Genomic DNA, 17,786 nt, shown 5'->3' with positions numbered 1-17,786 from the left:
AATAGACTATGAAGAAATCTTTGCTCTCGTAGCCAGAATGAATAGTGTTAGGACTCTTATTGCGGTTGCATCTGTTAAAAAATGGCCTATCTATCAATTGGATGTTAAAAATGCATTTATTAATGGCGAACTAAGTGAAGAGGTCTATATGGATCCTCCGCCAGGAGTATCTATTGGAGAAAACAAAATTCTTAAACTAAAAAAGGCTCTATATGGGTTAAAACAAGCTCCAAAGGCTTGGCATGACAGATTTAGCAATGTAATGACTAGCTTAAATTTTCGTTCATGTTATACTGACACTGCGTTATTTGTGAAAAGTGCAGGGTCTTCTGTAGTTATTCTACTACTATATGTTGATGATATGATCATCACTGGAAGTGATGAGCAAGGAATCCATGATATTAAGAAAATTTTAAAAGAAAATTTTGACATGTCTGACCTTGGTTTCTTAAGATATTTTCTAGGTATTGAAGTTGCATATTCTCTCCGAGGATATATTCTCTCTCAGATGAAACTTGCTGCTGACATTTGCTCCAAGTCTGAAATTTCGGATGATAAGAAGACAGAAACCCCTGAGGTTATCAATGCAAAGCTAAGGCTGGAAGATGGGACACTTCTCGAGAACCCTACTCCCTATCGTCAACTCGTTGGGTCTCTGACATACTTATCCATCACTCGGCCAGACATAGATCATGCAGTTCACTCCGTCAGTCAGTTTCAACATGCACCTACAATTGTGCACATGAGTGCAATCTTAAGGATTGTCAGATATATTAAAAACACCATAACTAAGGGAGTTTTTCTTTCCTCTTCATCATCCCTTGATTTAATTGCTTATACAGATGCTGATTGGGGAGGGAATCTCAATGATAGAGTCTCAACTACTGGTTTTTGTGTTTTCTTAGGTGACTATGATTTCTTGGAGATGCAAGAAGCAGCATAAAGTATCATTATCCTCAACTGAAGCGGAATATCGTGCAATGGCCACTACAACCATGAAGCTTGTGTGGTTTAGAAGTCTCCTTTGTGATATGGGCATCGTCATCTCAAATCCTTCGAAGATGTGTTGCGATAACAAGAGTGCTATTTATATTGCAAGCAACCACACCTTCCATGAGCGTACTAAACACATTGAGATGGATTGCCACTATGTTCGAGATGAGTACCTAAAAGGAACCATAGCACTGCCCTACGTCACATCCGAGTACCAGTTGACGAATTTCTTCACCAAAGCTCTTGCTGCTCCTCGCTTCATGTTTATTCTCAACAAGCTTTCCGTTGTATCCCCGTAAAGCTTGAGGGAGGGTGTTAAAATATATGTAATATATATATTTATATATATATATATATCTATATATATAAATATATTTATCATACATTACCCGATAAGGGGTAGTTCTGTAAACTCGCCCAATAGGGGCATTTTAGTCTTTTTCTTTTTCTTCTATTTTTCCTTTTTCTTTTTCTCTTTTCCTTATTTTTTTTTCTGTTTTTTTATTGTACTTTTTGTGCATTTAATGCACAACCATTGGGGGCCCCAACAAAGAGTCGTTGGGCCCCCAACGGTCACAATTGTGACCGTTGGGAGCCCAACGACTCCTTGTTGGGACTCCCAATGGTCCCTCTCTCTTGCTTTTCTCTAACTCTCCCTCACTTTTCTCTTGCCTATAAATAAGTGGGGTCTCCCCCTTTGTAATGTGTGGCTTCTTCAAGCCCTTTAGTGCATTTATAAGATTTTATGCTTTCTAGCCATTATTGGCCTTTGTGTATGTCCTCCTTTGGACTTGTTCTTTGATTTCTATGTGTGAATGTCCATTGTAGGACATACTTTTCTTTTCCGCATATTTCATTACAATGCTAGTATCTTAGCATGTTCATTCTCGCAATCTTCTATCTTGGATTGATAGTTTTAAACCATTTTTTTTTCATCACTCAAGGTTTTTCTTGACCTCCCTCTTTTTTGGTGAGCTTCAATTATGGTTTGGGAACCACATACATAACCCCAAAGTTTCTTGCCTTTGATGTTGTTCTCTATAGCGGCTGCCCACATTCTATAGTTGATTCTATTCAATTTGAATGAGAGATTTATCTTTGCACTGTTGTCGGCCAGAAGAAGAGAAAAGGAGAGAGGAAAAGAATATAAGCTATACAATCACACACACAGAACAATAAGTTGAGGCGCAAGAGTGTCAAACACCAAGGGGCTCTGATACTATGTAATGAAACACAAGTGCACAAGAGAAATGCCACAAAGGGCTACAAAGAGTGCATACACAAGCAAGAAGCCACTAACGAGAAAGATACAAGAAGCCACAAAGGGCTACACAAAACTCACACTTAAAGTGGAGTAACAACACAATAGTAATAAAAATTAATATATTAAATTCTTAAGAAAATCTTAAGAAACAAAAGGGGCTAACGACCCCTATTTATACAAAGTGGGGACCAAGGGGGGGCTCTCATAGAGTCTTTGGGAGATCACCAATGGCTCTATGGTTAAAGACCAAAGAGCCTTGGTCCAATAATAAAATGAAAAGAAAAAATACAAAAAACCAGCTGTCCCTAGTGGACAGTTCTAATTACAAGGGTATAAAAAGACCAAAATGCCCCTAGTGAGCAATACAAAAAGATATAACTGAAAAAAAATATATATATATTTTAACAATGTAATTAAGTAGTGGTATCAATTGAAATGAATTGTGCACCAAATGCCTCTTTCCTTCTTCTTCTTTCTCTCTCTATGCGTATTTGTGGAAGTGAATGATCGTGAGGAACATGCACAATACAGCTTTGTAGTGTTGAAGTATGCAATGACAGTTACTTACAATATATGAAAATAAACTTTGATTGAAGCTCGCCGTTCTTTAAATTGTTATATTTTTACATGAAGAGATAAAAGAAGGCAAATAACTAAATTCCTTGTTTTGTTACCATGTATCTGTTTGCATCAAAAAACCTGTCTTGTCTTCCTCATCCATGGTTTTATTCCTTTTGACTTCATTTGGGATTTATTGTTCTTTTTTCTTTTTTGACATGAAAAGAAAAAGGATCGGTAATGAAACCCTTTTATTTTCTTATTATTGTTTAAACAATAATAAGAAAATAAGGTATATAAGGAGGTTTATGACAAGTTGGATACCAAAGAGGGCGAGAAGGATATTTATAGGCTTGCAAAGATGAGAGATAGAAAATCGAGGGATCTGGGTATGGTTAGATGTATCAAAGATGAAACACAGGGTTTTAGTCAAAGATGAGGAGATTAAGGAGAGATGAAAAGATTATTTTGATAAGCTATTTAATGAAAGTCATGCTTAGGATCTTGGAGACTTGCCCATTCTTTTTTATGAGATGAATTGTGACTTAATGCGCAAGATTCAAAAGAAAGAAATTGCAGAGGCTTTGAAGAAAATGAAATCAAGAAGGGCAGTTGGCTCCGATGGTATACCTATCGAGGCTTGGAAATGCTTGGGAGAGAAAGTTTTAGAATGGTTGACAAATCTTTTTAACAAGATTTGGCGGAAAAATAAGATGCCTAATGAGTGGAAGTAGAGTACTTTGGTGCCTCTATATAAGAATAAAGGTGATATACAAGATTGCACAAACTATCGTGGTATAAAACTCATGATTCATACTATGAAACTTTAGGAGAGGGTGATTGAGTCTAGGTTGTCATGATATCGAAGAATCAATTTGGTTTTATGCCTGGAAGATCAACTATGGAAGCTATACATCTTCTTAGACAACTTATTGAGAGAAATAGAGAGAGGAACAAAGATTTGCATATGGTTTTTATTGATTTGGAGAAGGCATACGATAGAGTACCTAGGGACGTTCTCTGGTGGACAATGATGAAGAAAGGTGTTTCTCTCAAGTACATTAGTATAATTAAGGATATGTATGAAGGAGTAGTAACCAATGTCCGCACTTATGGAGGGGTGACAACCAATTTTCCTATAACGGCTGGCTTACATTAAGGATCTGCTTTAAGCCCTTTCCTATTTGCTATAGTGATGAATGAGCTTACGAGATCAATTTAAGAAAATGTGTCATGGTGTATGTTGTTTGCTGATGATATTATTTTGATTGATGAGTCTAGAGCTGGGGTTAATGCTAAGTTAGAATTATGGAGACAGACATAGGAAGCAAGAGGTTATAAGTTGAGTAAGAGTAAGACATAATATATGGAATGTCGGTTTGGTAAGCAACGAAGTAGTGATGGGAGTGTAGTGAAGCTTGGTGAGCAAAAAATACCGGTGGATGATTGTTTCAAATATTTGAGATCTATCATTCAAAAGTATAGAGAAATTGATGGATATCTATGTCACATGGGTGCGGGGATGCGACACTTCCAAAAAACCTGGGTGCGGGGGTGCGACAGGGGAAAAATGTAAAAAAAATTTATATATATATATATAATTTTGAAGTTTTAACAGTTTAACATTTAACAGTTAACATTGTCATAATATGATTCATCATGCATGCAGTATATCAACCTAAATATCAAATTATCAATCAAATAAGTAAAGCAATTACATAAATCGACCTAAATATCAATCAAATAAGTAAAGTATAAAAAAACTAAATTACATACCAAAGTATATCCTGATGAAGTAATGGATGTTAATAATTTTCTTCTTCATCATCAAATGCATCATTAGAAGGAATACTGGGCTCAGCTAAATCCATGTTTGTTATGTTGAAATCATGTTCTCCCTCGAAATCACACTCTTTTGGGTTTACATCCCAAAATTTGGATGTTTCTAGTCTGCGTTATAAACCCAATTTGAAAATGATAAATACAATACAAGTATATTTAAATGAAAACTAAGAAATAATCAAATAACTAAGAGAGCAAATTAGTACCTGTATTCATTATTGCTTCGCGAAAGTAATCGAAGATTTGAATGAACATATACTAAATCCTCTGCACGCTTGCTGAGTTTGTTTCTCTTCATGTTGTGGATTTGAGAATATGTGCTCCAATTTCTTTCACAACAAGATGAACTAGCAGGTTGCGATAACAATCTTAATGCAAGACGTTGGAGAAGAGGTGTTTCTGATCCAAATGTTGACCACCATGTGATAAGATCTATATTATCTTCTTCTCTCGCGAATAATGCCAGTCCATATAATCTCGAAGATGAAAATTTTTCAAACTCTTCTGTGACTTGATGTAGAAGATATGCTTCTGGAAAAAGTCTTGTCATACACGTATTTCTATGTCTTGATAGCTCTGGGTCTAAATTTGGAGGGACACGACCAATACCACCATCCCGCCACTTATTTGCATAATATTTTGGATTAAGAGAATGTGCCATGCAATGCAAAGGAGTGTTGCTCTTATCCCATCTTCTGACTAAAATTTAATGAATATGATTAAAAAAATCTGAATCATCCAATGCAGGATTTTTTTCTTCATGCTTAAAAACTATAGCTTGTATTTTTTCAATCATATTATCCCACATTTCATAAACTCTGTGAAGCATGGGCTCATCCTTATCAACTTCTCTTAACATTTCCCAAATAGGTTGCGTAAATTGAATGAAGTATATCACTCTGTCCCAAAACTCATCATCAAGAATGAATTTTTTAATTTCTTGAGCCTTGATATCATTATCAACACGATAGAATGTCCAATTTTCATCAGTCACCATGTTAATCAAAGCATTCTTCACTCTTTTAATCTTCTTCATCATCACAATGATGGACGCAAAATGTGTTTCAACGACTTTCAACAATTTCAAATCAGAATGCCTATTAAATATAGCATTAGCATAATGGTGGTTAACAACAAAATTCTTAATGCTTTTGACATTTCTTTCTAAATCTTCAATCCATGAACATAAAGCATATGCTTGTGAATTTTCTTTTTCTTTGGGGTTGCATATGCTTTTTAGGGCTAGATTTAAGCTGTGTGCTACATAGGGAGTCCAAAAAATATGAGGGTACCCACTCTCCAAACTTAACGTTGCACTTTTACAAACTGGAGCGTTGTCTGTAATGATTTGTACCACTTTCTGATACCCACTTCTTTTATCACTTCTATAAACAATCCCTTCAAATACTCTGCATTTTTATATTCCCAAAAAGAGAGCCAGAGGGGGGGGGGGGCTTGGTCCCTTCCCGTCGACCTAACAAGAGAGCGAGAAGGGAAGGGGGTGCTCGACCCCTCCCCTGCCAACCCAAGAAGAGAGTGAGAGAGGGTACATACCTGCGAAAGGAGAGGAGGAGCTGAGAGGAGCCTGGGAGGTGGAGCTGGCGCGTCGATAGGAGAGAGCTCGAGCTCAGGGGGAGAGGAGAGGAGAGGAGAGGAGAGGAGAGATTAGGGCAAAAAAAAAAATTGCCCTAATCCTCCTTTTCATCAGGGATTTTTTTTAACGCCAAAACAGTGGACAAAAATGACCCTGGGTGCATTGACCGCACTCAGGGTTGTGTTGACCGCACCCAGTGCCGCACGCGCACCCGCGTCGCGTCGCGTCGACGCGGGTGCGGCACCTGTTTTGCCGAGTCCCTGTGACTTAGATGGAGATGTAAATCATAGGATAAAGGTTGGGTGGATGAAATGGAAAAGTGCAACTGGAGTGTTGTGCGATCGTAGAATGCCATTGCGGTTGAAGGGAAAGTTTTATAGGACGACTATTAGGCCCGCTTTACTATATGGTACGGAATGTTGGGCCGCCAAGAGACATCATATTTAAAAAATAAGTGTAGCTGAGATGCGTATGCTTAGATGGATGTGTGAAATTACAATAAAAGATAAGATTCGGATCGAGGAGATACGTAAGAAGGTAGGCGTTGCACCCATTGAAAATAAGATGAGAGAGAATCGTTTGGGTGGTTTGGACATATTCGACGAAGGCCTAATGATGCTCCAGTTAGAAGGATGGAGAAACGGGAAAATATATTAGTTAAAAGAGGTCGGGGTAGGCCTAGGAAGACTTTGATGGAGATGATAGGAAAGGATATGAATGCTTTGAACCTCACCGAGGACATGGCATTGGATAGAAATGATTGGAGGAGAAGGATTCATGTGGAAGACCCAGAATGATTTTCTTTGTTGGTTCATATCGCCGACCCCAATTGTTTTGGGATGAAGGCGTAGTAGTTGTTGTTGTTGTATTGTTTGAACATATGGAACTTAGTTAGTTATCTTTATTTGTTTTTGACGTAACAGAATATATGAACTGGCTTGATGATAGTATATTTATTTTTTCAAATTTCTGTGAATGTAATATATGAGCTGATGATAGTGGAGGAGGTAAGAAGGAAGGTTAGGGTTCAATGCTGGAATGATATAAGTATACACATTGTCAAATACACGAAGCCATTATGGGAAAATACAAGGCCTCAGTAGATACCACAAGCAAAGCCACTGAAGGGCTGAAAACACGCATAACAATTATATATTTTATTATCATCAAATGCTTAAGAAAAGCATAAAATGAATGTGGTACCCACATTTATATATGTTGAGAATAGGTGGTTTTAAGTAAATAATTTTGATCAGAACAACCAACCTTACTGTCGATCAAATTTCCTGAAAAGGTGACACTACTATCGACCATTGTGTCTCTGTTCTTCTCCATAAAAAAAAGCAACCAATGATCACCTCAGAGAACCTGAACATTCCCTGTTATGCTGATGACACAAACAACCGACGCTAGCAATAAACGAGCAACAACCTCGAGCATAGCAGTGAACGTGAGCAGCAGCAAACACTAGCAGAACAACAAACATGAGTAGAAAACAGGCAGAATATCTTTCTGCGGATTGTTCTCTCCGATTAACTCTCATCTTTGCAGGTTACAGAAAACAGATCGTCCTTCGCTTTGATTCTCAACAATATACAAAGAGGATGAGGAGAAGGCTGGCTCAACTAGCCAATGGGCTAGTCCAACAGCTAGTTGGGCATCCCAATGGCTAAAAATAAAGGTCAATACTGCCTCTAATGGGCAGTCCCTATTACAACAAATAAACAAAAGCAAAAATAAAAATAAAAAGACAATACTGTCCCTAATGAACAGTCCCTATTACAATAAAGAAACAAAAGAAAAAATTACATAAATCCTACTATATGAACTACAAACTATATATATATATATATATCTATGTCACACGGACTCGGCTAAAGGGTTGCCGCACCCACGTCGACACGCACGGACTCGGCCCGGACTCGGTCAACTCCGAGTCGGACTCGGTCAACGAGTCCGGGCCGAGTCCGACCACATTTTGGACTCGGTCAACTTTGACCGAGTCCAAAATTGTCCAGTTCGAGTTTTAAATTTTGTTTTGGATCCGGGTCGGGTCAGGTCCAAACCCGACCCAGATCCAATTTTTTTTGGCAACCGAACCCTAAAAGGGGTTTATCGACAGGGAGAGGGGCTTACCCTCTCGATTTTGCCTCTCCCCCTCAGCCCCTGCAGCTTTCTCCTGCAACCACGCCGGCGATCCGAACTCCGGCGACAGGCAGCCACCGTCTCCCCCTCCGTCAGGTATGTCGACCCTGCTCGTAGCCTCCCTCCCTGCACCCTCTGCTCGCAGAGGAGGGGCTCGGCCCCCCTCCCTGCACCCTCTGCTCGCAGGGGAGGGGCTCGGCCCCCCTCCCTGCACCCTCTGCTCGCAGGGGAGGGGCTCGGCCCCTCCCTGCACCCTCTGCTCGCAGAGGAGGGGCTCAGCCCCCCTCCCTGCACCCTTTGCACGCAGAAGAGGGGCTCGGCCCCCCTCCCTGCACCCTTTGCACGCAGGGGAGGGGCTCGGCCCCCCTCCCTGCACCCTCGGTTCGCAGGGGAGGGGCTCGGCCCCCCTCCCTGCACCCTCTGCTCGCAGAGGAGGGGCTCGGCCCCCCTCCCTGCACCCTCTACTCGCAGGGGAGGGGCTCGGCCCCCCTCCCTGCACCCTCTGCTCGCAGGGGAGGGGCTCGGCCCCTCCCTGCACCCTCTGCTCGCAGAGGAGGGGCTCGGCCACCCTCCCTGCACCCTCTGCTCGCAGAAGAGGGGCTCGGCCCCTCCAATATTCCCTGTTTTATTAACTTTATTTTATTTACTTATTTAATTATTTTCTTTTCAGTTTTCACTTTTCAGATATAATGGCGAGTTTTAGCGGTAGTGTCAATACATTTGGTTCAAGTTCTAACCCTGAATTAGATGTTTCTCAACCACTTTGGAGGCTTGTGACAAAAGGGATAAAAGCTAGTAGTGGTGGTGGTGGGAATGTGCAGTTTCATTGTAATCTATGTAAGACTGTTTTCACAGGTTCTTATACGCGTGTGAAAGCACATCTTTTGCATATTCGTGGTCAAGGAATTAGGGCATGTTCTGGGGTTGACAAAGACATGTTAAAGCAATTAAAAAAAGAACAAGAGGAAGCTGAAAAGAAGAAAATTGCAGAGATGAAAAGCGATTCGATTAATTTGACTTTTTCTACTGCTAGTGATACACAAGAAGAGCTTTTAAAGAAAAGAAAGATGGAAAGCAATAAAACAATACAAGCGTCATTCAAAAACATGGCAAGAGCAGAAATTGATAAAAAGATTGGTCGATTCTTTTACTCAAGCTCAATTCCTTTTAATGTAGCTAGAAGTCCATACTGAAAGATATGATTACATCTTTGGCTAATTGCAATTTGAGTGGTTATGTGCCTCCTAGTTCAGAAAAACTAAGAACAGTCATTCTTGCAGAGGAAAAAAATAGAATTGAAGACTTGCTAGAGACCCAAAAATTTGCATGGAAACGATATGGAGTGTCGATTGTTTCTGATGGGTGGACTGATATACAAAGGCGACCACTGATAAACTTCATTGCTTACTCACTAAATGGGCCAATCTTTTTGAAGACTGTTGATGCATCTGGAGAGTATAAAGATGCTGAATATTTAAAGAGATTATTTGTTGAAGTGATAAAAGAAGTGGGTGAAGAAAGTGTGGTGCAAATCATTACTGACAATGCTCCAGTTTGCAGTCGTGCAGGAATGAATTTGGCAAGTGAAGATACATATTCACATATTTTTTGGACTCCTTGTGCAGCACACAGTTTAAATTTGGCACTTAAGAGTATATGCAATCCATCAAAAGATGATGCACATGCACATGAAATGTGCTTATGGATTGAGAAAATAGAGCATGATGTTCAAAATATTAGAAATTTTGTTGTAAACCATCATCATGCCCTTTCTATATTTAATAGGCATTCTGATCTCAAGTTACTGAAAGTTGCTGAAACTCGTTTTGCTTCTCTAATTGTTATGATAAAAAGAATTAAGCAACTCAAGAATGCATTGATGATGATGGTGGCTGATCAAGATTGAGATTTTTATCGTACTGAAGATGATGTCAAGGCTCAAGCTATCAAAAAATGCATCTGTGATGATTTTTGGTGGGATAAAATTACATATTTTGTTGAATTTACAGAGCCTATTTGGGAAATGCTGAGAGAAGTTGACAGAGATGTACCCATGCTTCATAGAATTTATGAAATGTGGGACAATATGATTGAAAAAGTTCAAAGTATCATTTTTAAACATGAGAAGAAAGATATTGCACTTGATGATTTAGAATTTTACAATCATGTACATTCAGTTTTAGTGAGAAAATGGGATAAAAGCAATACACCTTTGCATTGCATGGCACACTCTCTCAATCCAAAATACTATGCAAAAAAATGGTTGACAACAGGTGTTAGTCGTGTTTCTCCAAATGAAGATCCTGAGATATCAAGAAATAGAATGATATATTTGGGAAGAGTTTTTAATGATCCTCACATGTTTAAGGTTGTAAATAGTGAGTTTGGCAAGTTTTCTACTGGAAGATTTGATTCTTTAGCAGCACTTGTGGCAAGGGACGAGGAAGATCCCTTTAATTGGTGGACAACATATGGATCAGAGACACCAAATCTGCAACGTCTTGCAATGAAGTTGTTATCCCAACCTGCTACATCATCTTGTTGTGAAAGAAATTGGAGTACATATGCTCAAATTCACAACATTAAAAGAAACAAACTCACTAGTAAAAGAGCAGAGGATTTGGTATATGTTCACTCAAATCTACGATTAATTTCTCGCCGCACCAAAGAAGAGTATAGGTACTTTTTTTTTTTGTATTCAAAGTTTATATTTAAATATTTCATATTTGTATTCGAAGTTTTAAGTTAGATACTAATATAGTGATTTTTTGATGCAGTTGTGGACCATCCAAGAATTGGGATGTAAATCCAGAAGATTTTGACTTGGAGGGAGAACATAATTTACATACTCTCAACATGGACTACCTCGATCCTGTTCCTCCTTCTAATTCAGACGATGATGCATATTTATGATAAGTTTTGTTGTTTATCACACTCACAAGCTTCTTTATGTGTTATATTTTGGTAAGTTTGTGTTGTTAAGAATTGCTTTTTTTTTTGCTTTAAAATTTACAATCTTTATGTGTTAATTTATTGTTATATATATATAATTATAATATTTAAAATATATATATTTATAATATATATTTTTTAATATATATATATATATATATATATATATATATATATATATATATATATAGCCGAGTCCCCGTGTCCAAATTTTTTGGAATTGCGCCGCACCCGTGTCGCACCCGCACCCATGTGACATATATATATATATATTAACAGGATTCCACAAAGTAAAAGATTGTGTGATTCCGAAGCGTTTGGAAGCACTATAAAAATAAACATTGATCAACTAAAGGAAGCTTAAGATAAAAAACATGTGGTGTGCTATTTTGAGAGAGACTTACGAAGTAAGACAAATGAAGTACATCACTATCTATCACTACCTATTGAATGTGGAATAGAACTTACATTGGCTCATTGTTAGTTGAGGTATAGGTTGAATCTTCTATTCATAACCCCTAGGCTAAGAATGTGAGTGAAGGTGAAGTTGCATGTCTAATGTAAAAAGAATCTTATGGTCTTTGCTTTTGAAATTCATTCCTGTCAAGGTAGCAATATGTTGAATTAATTACCAGAAATTAGTTTTGTTTTTTGGAAGGAAAGATTGATTACCAGTTAAAAGTAAAAGCATTCTGTACTCAACAATGATTTTGATATAAAGTGCACAAACAGGACTTCCCTAACTGTAGTTTTCTTTCAATTTTGTTTAAATTGGTCTTAGAAAGCTGATCCATAGTTTTAGTGACCTGATGATGTAAAGATCTAATACAACAGAAAAACAGATGCATTAAGGTAAGCTAGAGTTATCATCTCTCACATTTTATGTGTGTTGGATAAAAATATTCCTACTCATAATTATTAAAGACTAGAATTCCAAAGTAAAAAGGATGTCTCTGTTCTGGTGATCTTATATCCAAAAACATGTATACTAGGTTTCAACTTTGTTCTCTCGTAATACATTTGATTTGACTCAAAACTTCACTTTATTTTTTTTTTTGTTGCAGGGGATACTCTCAGACACATATCCTGGTTTATTTATTCCAAGAATTATTATTCTTTCAAAAGATCAATGCTGGTTTTTATAAAAACTATTCTTATATGCCTAAATGTCTAGTTTTAGGTGCATGCTTTTCCTTTTCCAGGGATATCCTAAAATGATAGAATTTCTGGGTTTTTATGTTCATACCAGAGTTACCGGAAGCTTCTTAGGTAGGTGGGAAGCTCGCTTCCCGGAAATTCGCTTCAGAAGCGCGATACTCCTCACTTCCGAAACTTCATGGGAAGCTCGATTCCCCCACGCTTTTTCTATGCTTCTCATACACATGGTCTATGCATTCTATATACTTTTCTCACGTTTCTTTTCATCTTTTTCTTGTATTTTCTATCACGCTTTCACTCACTTTCCATGTACTTTCTTTAAATTGGTAATCATCATTGTTAGATTTTAACAAAAAATTAACTCTTTTACAGAAAAATCATGAAATATAAGAATGATCAATTTTATTTTAGTTTTTATTTGTTTCTTGTTTGATTCCATAATGCTTCATTTTTTATTTATATTTCGCTTTTAAATTGAAACTTCGCTTCCCGCTTCGTATAAATTTTAAAATGCCTCGCTTCTCGCTTCCGCTTCCCGTATCGTTTCCCGCTTCCGCTTCCTAGTTTGGCAACCTTGGTTCATACCTTGATTTTGGAAAATGTATCCTTGTTCAAGATAATGTGCTGTGGTTACAAACATAACTAGTTTGCTATAGAGTATACACACCGGCAACTATACATTTGCTATAAGTATATTTTTATGTTTTAACTTAGATGATTTTGAGAAGCATGCAATATTCATCTGCATGTCAAAGATAATTTGTACATACATACAACTGCATGTTGCCCTTTTCTATACATATGAAATGCTTTGTGAGACGACGGGGTTCTAATTAGATCAGCTTGTTCTTATTTACGGGTGGTGTTTAAGAGATTTACTAATTAATGATTTTGTTGGCTGCAGTGCGGACAAGGAAGTACTGATGATATGCTTAGACCCACCTTTGTGGAATCATTGGGAGGTATTCAGATAGAAGGAGTTAGTGCTGGATTATGGCACACTCTTTGCATATCTAAGGATGGAGATGTCTATGCTTTTGGAGGAAATCAATTTGGGCAGCTGGGAACCGGTGATGATCAATCTGTGGTATGCTAAGATCAGTATATCATGATGCTGTGTATTATAATTTCTGGAATCACTATTTTATCAATATTATTAACATATTGTCTTCTAATATTTTTTTCTCTATTTTTCTATATCTAGACTTTACCAAAATTGGTGGAGGATTCTATTCTGGAAAATAAGCATGCTAAGATCGTGTCATGTGGTGCTCGTCATAGTGCCATTGTTACAGGTGAAATGTAGCAAATAAAAGATTGCATGATTGAAAAGCGTACCCTAAAATTGCTAGTATCTCTCTCTCTTTGCCTTTGCAACTTTTAATGTTTCATGTTTTATCATTTTCCCCAATCTATCCTAATTAGTTACACATTCATAACGATTTCTCAAAGAACCAGTAGCATCTCTTTCGAAATGGTTTAAAAAAAATAACCACTAATGGGTATTTATATCATAACTTGTATTTGATCATTGTGACAGTCCTCATGTTGTGTGAGGTAAAAGAACTCGGAACCGTTTTTCAAGGAAATAACATCTATGAACATATCTAGTGCTGAACTCATAACCGTTTCTATTTGCCCATACATAGGTAAAAGAAGCTATTAATTTTTTCCCCGTTGGGTTTCTAGGAAAGCGGCTGTGTTTCAATCAGAGTATATTTGTTATGGCAAGTCTAAAATTTCCATTTCTTTCAGCCTTTTGTACTGAATATCTAAAATGACTTAGCCAAGCCAATGGAAAAGTATATGATCATCTTTTGCTCGATCTTTTTCCTTGAAGTTTAATCAATAGATTGCAATGTTCAGTTATATGTCTCCAGTGGTGTCTTTGGCCTCTTTTCTCTTTTTCTTTTCCTATCGAAGATGTCAAGAGTTTCATTAAATGAGTTACTTTTGGTGCTGGATTTTCTAAGACAAAAAGTTGCTGGGGTATTTTGACTGGATAAATTCAACTGTCATCTCATCCAAGAGATGAATCACTTACTCCATCTATTGTTTTGCTACTGGTAGGTTCATTTTTATTTGTGCATTCATGATATTGGCATAGACCATAAAGATAGTGTTAGCACATCTAATTAGCTGGGAATTTCCTCAGTGTTTTGATGTACTTACTATAACAAAGTAGCACTACTTGAAATACATGCAAAAGGATTCATCCATGACTTTTGTCTTAAAAGATGAGGCAAGAGATATAATATTGATACATATGGTCATATATAGAGTGCTTTAGTTATGGATGAAATAATGTCTTCTATTCAGGTAGATGTTCCTTAGTTTATGCCTCTTCACATATGATATGGTATTAGTTAGAGCAACTAGAACTTTAGAGGATCATACATGAGAAAAATTTCTTTAAGGATTAGTAGAACAAAAACTGAATATATGATGTACACGTTTAGTATAGAAGCTAGTGAGAGCATTGTCATAAGAATACAAGATATGCTTGTTCAATAATGCCATAAGTTTTAGCATTTAGGTTTATATTATGACAAAATTGTGGATTTGAAGAAGGTGTCACTAATAGGATTAGTGTCGATTTGGTTAAGTCGAGACAGGCTAGTGGAATGTTATTTGATAAAAGAGTATCTCTACAACTGAAAGGACGTTTCTACAAGACTGCGATACAACCACCACTATTATATGAGGCCAAATGTTGGGCAACTAAGAAGCGACAATAAGACAGTATATGTTGCAGATATGCATATGCTAAGATCAATGTTTCAGGTTATGAGAAAGGATAAAACTAGAAATAAATATATTAGAATGCTCCTAAGAGTGAGGCTAATAAAAAGACAAAATAAGTGAAATGTCATTTAAGATGGTTTGAACATATTATATGAATGCTTATCACGGCTCTTGTGAGAAAGATTGACAAGATACAAATAGAAAATAAAAGAGGAAGACCACTGAAGACTTGGGATGAGTCAAAGGATTGTAAATGACTGAAGTTGTAGCTTTAGATAGACAGGAATAGAGAAATGGGACTTAACAAAGCCAAACCCCATGTAGTTGGGGAAAGGTTGATGATGGTCATGTATAAAGTAAAACTTCATCTTTGAACCAATTTCAACTCATTTGACATTGATGCTCTACCATTAAAGTTTGCAAAACGTGATCATGATTTCAGTTGGTATTATTTTTCATTCATGCAGAAGATGGGAAAGCCTTTTCCTGGGGCTGGAACAAATATGGGCAGGTATGCAAGTCCTTTTCTATTTTTCCTATTCGATGTTTCTCCATGTAGTCCATGCATGAAATTGATTATGTCAAGAAAAAAAATTTACTTCTGATACAGCTAGGCTTAGGTGATGCCATTGATCGAAATCTTCCGCTTGAAGTTCCTCTTAAGGGGCACTTTGTCAAGAACATTGCATGTGGTTGGTGGCATACATTAGCCTCGATGGAATTGCAGTGACCATGGGGTTAAGTCCTTATTCGTGGATGTATGTGTTTTGCACGTGATCGATGAGTGTGCATCAAAACCAGCTCACTGTTCCATGGACATTTTCCTGGAAAAAATTTCCAGTTATGTATATGTATGTACTTTTTAAAAAGCAATGCTGGGGTTTTGTAGGGCCCTATCAGTTCATTGCTCAAGACTTTGTTTTCACGGCGTTGAGAGTTGGGGGAAGAGATAAATGGCCAGTGTGTAAAATTTTGGCCTTTTTAGTGTTAGGCTATTGGTTCTTTATTTACGCCTTTTTAGTGTTAGGCTATTGGTTCTTTATTTACTGCCCAGTGGGTTTTGTTGGATATAATGTTGAACGTCCTAAGAAGCTTTCTTGAATACCTGAGTAGAGCGGTTATGGGAAGAAAACAATTTGTTAAGTAGCATTTATTTTTTCCCTTGGCTGTTTTATCAACAGTTCCCTTTCCCTTTGCAATGACCTGCGCTGGACTGTTATTCTGCATACGGTTGAATGTCGATCTTCAAGTTATGTGTTTAGGGTGGTGGTCTTGCTAACTGTGCCATATGATATGGAAGATTCTACTAATTTGGATTTCACAGCTTGGTTGAGAGGAAAGCGCAAGAAAATGACCAAGTGATAGTTGCCTTGCATGGTTTTCTTTCAGAAAATGACTGTACTGTATGACAAAAAATGACATTTTTTGAAATGCTCTATTTGAAATCTGCCTGATCTTTGAATTCACAAATGTTTGATCTTTGAATTCACAAATGTTTGGCTTTAAAAGGATCATTTTATCCTTGACGAGCAAATTTTTTGAAGTTCGTGAGATACATCGGTACGCTCTTCCTGTCTCTCTCATAAAATGTAATTTTGCACATTTCTTGTGAACCTCAAGAAGTTTGCATAACCATATTTGTGAATTTTCTGTAATTGAAAACTAAAAACTTTGTAAATTCAGAACTTTACATGATTATATCTACGAGGTAGAAATTTTATAAATATTTTACTAAATTCATATATATAGTATGAAGTTTGCACAATCAAATCTGTGAGCTTTTCTGTAATTGAAACTTTGAATCTTATAAAATATTTTACTAAATTTGCACACATAGTTCAGAGTTTATATAGAATTGTGTAGATCTTATTTAAATAATTGAAGGAAATTCACAGATAAGGGATGATTAGCTCAAGTTTTTGACATTCGAATTTTCTTTATGCATGCTTGATGAATTATATAAAGTTATTTTTATTATTTTTATCTTTTTTCTTGTTTGTTTCTTTAAAAAATCCCAACCCTTTTTTCTTTAGAATTCTTTGCATTTTTATGCTTGATAAGGTTGCAATATCCTTTGCATCAGGTTAAGTTGAAAGGTGAGTTTCATAGCCCATGCGTATTTGTGTGTTATTTCATTTTGGACATTTTTTTTTAAATATGAGCATTTAATAGCCCCATGTGTATTTGTGTTTGGTTGTTGTTGTAGATATTTTTTTTTATGTTTTTTTTTATATTTTATTTAATATTTGTCATCAAATTTATAGTTTAAGGTTTTATTATATTTAAGGTTTTTTTCATAAATATATATTTGTTTGTGTTGTAGATGATTTATTTTGTTTGCTTGTTCTTTAGCTAATATTCAATATTTTTGTGTTGGTATAATGCTGCTAGGGTTTATTATGCACAAACATTGAATATAGGTTAGGCGTTATTGTGGGTAGTTGTTTTTCATATTGGTTACTGTAGGTAGTTATGTTAATTGAATGTATTAAGTGCATATGGATGATTTTTTTACATGCTATTTTAATTAGATGA

At 36.7% G+C, this 17,786-nt stretch overlaps 1 protein-coding gene across 4 annotated transcripts in view; it reads left to right on the top strand.

Moving 5' to 3' along the window:
- LOC149844963 (ultraviolet-B receptor UVR8-like) overlaps positions 1-16,400 on the top strand; it is an 81,577-nt gene extending 65,177 nt beyond the window's left edge. For 3 of the 4 annotated variants that reach the window (XM_089995402.1, XM_089995400.1, XM_089995401.1), the window contains 4 exons: positions 13,411-13,593; positions 13,711-13,801; positions 15,719-15,762; positions 15,862-16,400. In XM_089995402.1, coding sequence (XP_089851528.1) covers positions 13,411-13,593; positions 13,711-13,801; positions 15,719-15,762; positions 15,862-15,981 — 438 coding nt within the window. In that variant the 3' untranslated portion in view covers positions 15,982-16,400. The remainder of the gene's footprint in view (positions 1-13,410; positions 13,594-13,710; positions 13,802-15,718; positions 15,763-15,861) is intronic. The other variant, XR_016430155.1, reaches the window with a different exon arrangement.
- The last annotated feature ends 1,386 nt before the right edge of the window (positions 16,401-17,786 follow it).

The sequence above is a fragment of the Nuphar pumila genome, chromosome 2 (assembly GCF_984573655.1).
Source record: "Nuphar pumila chromosome 2, dmNupPumi1.hap1.1, whole genome shotgun sequence".
NCBI lineage: Eukaryota > Viridiplantae > Streptophyta > Magnoliopsida > Nymphaeales > Nymphaeaceae > Nuphar > Nuphar pumila.
The sequence above is the reverse complement of the archived record's forward strand: the minus strand, read 5'-3'. Positions and strand labels throughout refer to the sequence as shown.